Source organism: Platichthys flesus, chromosome 3, assembly GCF_949316205.1.
Source record: "Platichthys flesus chromosome 3, fPlaFle2.1, whole genome shotgun sequence".
In the NCBI taxonomy this organism is placed as follows: Eukaryota; Metazoa; Chordata; class Actinopteri; order Pleuronectiformes; family Pleuronectidae; genus Platichthys; species Platichthys flesus.
Window position 1 is genome coordinate 25,667,116 of NC_084947.1, and position 4,526 is coordinate 25,671,641.

General features: G+C 40.2%; 1 protein-coding gene across 1 annotated transcript; it reads right to left on the bottom strand.

Annotated features, from left to right (window-relative positions):
• Window positions 1-1,799: 1,799 nt before the first annotated feature.
• Window positions 1,800-4,526, bottom strand: LOC133942523 (fucosyltransferase 7). Its single transcript, XM_062381808.1, has 3 exons — window positions 4,408-4,526; window positions 4,184-4,218; window positions 1,800-3,273 (listed from the first exon to the last, which is right to left on the bottom strand). Exon 3 carries the CDS (start codon window positions 3,218-3,220, stop codon window positions 2,180-2,182), a length of 1,041 nt encoding a protein of 346 aa, XP_062237792.1. The 5' UTR covers window positions 3,221-3,273; window positions 4,184-4,218; window positions 4,408-4,526; the 3' UTR covers window positions 1,800-2,179.

The following is a 4,526-nucleotide window of genomic DNA, read 5'->3' on the forward strand; positions in this document are numbered from 1 at the left end:
TTTTCTGTTGTGGAGTCTATTATTTCAAATTAGGTACCCTGTGGGAAACATTTGTCATATTTTGGAGGGTTTGTGATTAAGTCACAACACATTAACAGACCGTTTCTAAATAATAAAATGATTGAAATCTCTTTTGAAGACACCAGCACATTGCTTCCGGAAAGTAACTGATTATGATTATATATCTGTATATATATGTAATTTTTAGCACTTTGATTTCCACATATTCATATACAGAGCCCAAAAATAGAGATACAAATTAAGTCTTCCTTGAAGTTAAATAATGATGAGATCTCTTTGCACATTCTGCCTTGTTCCTCTATGGGTTGACTATTTCCATCACCTCCTTCCACACTGTCATGTCCCAATGTCACTATTTTCAGACCAGCTATCTTTTGCGATTACTCAGACCAACTAATCACTGGATATCATGCAGTTCTGTCTTAATGTCTTACAGACTTCATGTTGTAATCAACCTACTCCCCATTACCACCACAGCGTCCATGATGTTAAGGGACTTTAATGATGATAAGTTCCCGGTCCTGTCAAGAAGATGCTTCACGCTCCAGGAGTCTAATTGAGAAAACTTTCTCTGTTGCTTACTTTCAATGTTGTTCCCTTTTATATTATCTCTTCTTATTGTAATTCTTTCACATATAAATGGATGCAGTGCTTTGTAAATGGAACCATGGAAGAAAATCAGGTTAAGAACGCCATCTGCTGGCATTACATGGAAATGCTGGGCTACAGCGTGACTAAATCACCTTTATTATCAGGAGCAACATTAGGATGAATGTTCAGACACTTTTAGACAATTTGATAAACATTTAGTTTGAAGCATGGGGAAAGGTAAGGGCTTATGTTACAATTACACTATGTGGACAACAGTGCTTTCCAACTAATCATAGGAAATATGTGAAGTCTCAAACAAGGAACCCAAAGCAGCCACCATTAATCTGTCATTTTCTCATTTGTGCAATTTTCCCCTAATGGTTAGTGCTGCAACACTCAGGTCTGTACCAGAATCATATTAAGATGTAGAAATGAAACTTACTTACTTAGTGCTTCCAAGGTTGTGCATATGAAACACCCTTAATGTGACACACATGTTAACACTTCTGCTTTCTTGTTTAACTTGTGTGTGCTTCCTCACTTTTGACCAATGATGCATTCCTTATTGACACTGTTGTGAATGTTATACCTTAAGCGTGACACCATTAAATGGTTTCTTTGGGCATTCAATAAATTCAGAACAAATTTAATATATGTATTACAAATATTAATATTTATTAATAACTTTAATTGATTAAAGTTTTTTTTTTTTTTTTTTTTTTAAAGATGTATGTTTATAAATGGCAGTGGCAGGGCCACCCTGAAACTTGCGCATGTTTAAAATAAAACATGAATATATGAATCTGTGTATTATTTGAATAGCTTAGTATTGAATGCACAATAACAGGGTAGCTATGTTTATACAAGGCCCAGTTTAATATAAAACACAATATTATACTATATATATATAGCAGGGGTTCCCTGCTCCATCTCTCCATAAGTTTGGGGCTCCTTGGCCTGAAAAACGTTGAAGACCCCTGGATTAAGTATAATGAAAGTACTAATTACAAATTTGGAACTCTGATTAATAATTTAATTAATACCTATAGCCCAAATTTGTATATATTCAAGTTAGCAAAATATAACTATATGGAGTTTTTTGCAGTGTAGAGGTTGGCAAAATTCACAATTTTGCAACATTAATGAAGACAATATTTGTTAAAGAAAAACATTTATTATGAAGGTGATACAAGTATAAACACACTAACTAAAGGTGTACTGACATGGGGCTTATATTGGACAGTGCCATCATGGTTCATGGGGCCCACAGTGACCAATGGCGTTGAAAGTTGTGTCCAGGGGAAGTTTTAACACCAAGGTGTGAAGCTGAAGCACCCTGGGAGATTGAGTTCTGGAATTCTCCTTTGTCTCCAGAACACAGAAACATGTGGTAACAGGCTTTGGCTAAACATGTAGGCCGAACTGTAGTTCACAAGCTCTAGGTCCCAACAGACACATCCTACATACTCTTACTGTATGGTATTTCGCCATACACATGCAAGCATGTAGTAACCAGGCAGTAACAGCAAACTAGCCCAGTGACCTGACAACACGAGGAGACGATATCTCAGCTGTTTACCCAGCTCTCTAGGTCCTGGTAGACCCTGTTGGCTGGTAAACTGGGGTACTTGACACATATTTGACACAGCCTTTCTCGCCAGTCAGTGTAAGTTTTTATGCTGTGAGTGTGGTGCCACTGGAAGTACCTATCATGTATTTGCCTGTCTTGAGCCACATGCTTCAGGTAAGCAGCCAGATCTGCTGTGCTCTTGTAATCAGCCACATGGATAAAGGACTGAGGGGGAGCCAGGGCCTCGTAGGTGGCCCGGCTGGGGCCGAGTACCACCGGTATGGCCCCTGCTTGAAATGCATTCCTCCAGAGCTTCTCACTTATGTAATCCTTCACCTCAGAGTTCTCAAAAGACAGGTAAAATAGACATTTTGCAATGGTGGGCAGTAGGTTCTTGTCTGACAGCAGCTTCTTGGTAAATCTGCCATACACCTCTACGGGGATGTACTTCTTTAGACTTTTGTAAACTCTAGACCGAGCCTGGTGAGCCTGATATCTGCTGACTACCCAGCTAACGAGGCAGGAGCGATTCGGAGCAGCCTGGAAGCTGCGCTCATCAGCTCCTTGAATTGTCTGTCCGTAAGGTATGGATATGTCTGCATCACGTCTGTAGCTCATCGTCCAGTTAAAGATACCATTGAACTGTGCTAAGTTTATATTGTTGACTGGAGGCTCCAGGGACATCCACACCCAGCGCTGGGAGGCCGGGCGATGAAGGTGCAAGGGCAATGACGACACACCTCTGCTGATTTCCTGGTGGTGGAACACGACCACGTCAGCAGTTGAAAAGGCAGAGGTATTATCAGTGAGGAAACAGCGGCTGATGTTGTACATCGCAAGGCATTTGTCTCCAGCAAGACTGTATGAGCGGTCAAATGGCCAGTGCCACAGCAGGATGTTGATGTTTCTTTGAGAAACTTCTGGATCATGTTTCAGCGGATGAAGCCCATTTTCCAGCAAATTGTAGAAGAACATGGCTGAGAGGAAGCTGACGGGGGTGATGAGGAGGAGGAGAACTCGGAACTTCGATTGCGTCATAGCGATGCTGGGAGTTCCAGTTCAAAATGACACAGATCACTGATATGGAGCACCTAAAAAGGAATGCAGGGTAGAGATTATATATTTTCACGTGTTCTCCTCAGGAACTCCAGAGGGCAAGACCTCAACTATAAATGTATCTACTGCAGAAGATATTTCATTTTATCAAAACCTGAAATGAGTATTTGTTTCTCTGCATTAGAGACATATAACAAGCACAAATAAAATACTTTGTTATCATTGTGATTTTTTTTCATATGGTTACGAAGATATAATTATGAGAAATGATGGTCACTTCGTTGCAACTGGGGAGAGCGTGGCCTAGGGGATAGAGCGGGTGCTCTGCAACAAGAAGGTCGCCGGTTCGAATCCCATTCTATCCCATCTGCATGCCTAAGTGTCCTTGGCAAGATACTGAACCCCTAGATGGCCCCTCATAAAAAAAATGATGAGTGTTCTAAAAATGTAAGTCGCTTTGGATAAAAGCGTCAGCTAAATGACATGTAATGTAATGTAAAACAGCTGCATTGATGTCAGATTTTCCGCATCTTGCTCTAGGAGCACACTTCACACAAAAATTTAAAATATTTCAAATGGAACGATTCAATGAAATCAAGAACACTCATATAATGAACAGATGACTGGTCAAAGCAGCAGATCACATGTTAACGTATATGTTTTGTCTCGGATGATGATGACGCATCTAGAAATGATAGTGACGGACATTTGTAAAAATGGAACTGCCGGAAACCTAAGTACAGCATGAACCCTTTAAGCAGAACATTTTAAGATTAGATGAAGGATAAATTCTGGATGACAAATCTAAAATCCAGTAAGACCCGATTTTTACACATTTTCCATCAACTGCAGAATTCTGTACACAATGAATCTGTAGTGAAAACCTTGATAGCAGCTCAACAGAAACCTAATAGATATAAGGTAGCCAAAGATGCTGGCTCTTACCTGGGTGTGGAGGGTGGCATCAAGCCGCCTGCTTCCTGTAGAACAGTTAAAAAGATATGAAGGAAATCCAGCCCCTCTCAAATGTTTGACTCATCTCTTGCTTCACACTTCCTACATGTAGTCTCCCTGTGTATGAGTTACAACTCAGATTGTTGGTCAGCAGAAAGAAACTATTGGCAAAAACATGTGTACGTGAACATGTTGGATACTGAACTATAAATTACCATCTTAAATATTCTCTTTCGTCGCACTCCTGTTCTGTTAGCATGATAAGAACAGTAGCTGGCAGTCAAAAAGCCCTACAGATTTTGGTTCGTAAACCACAAGCTGGTCTTCCTCTTCC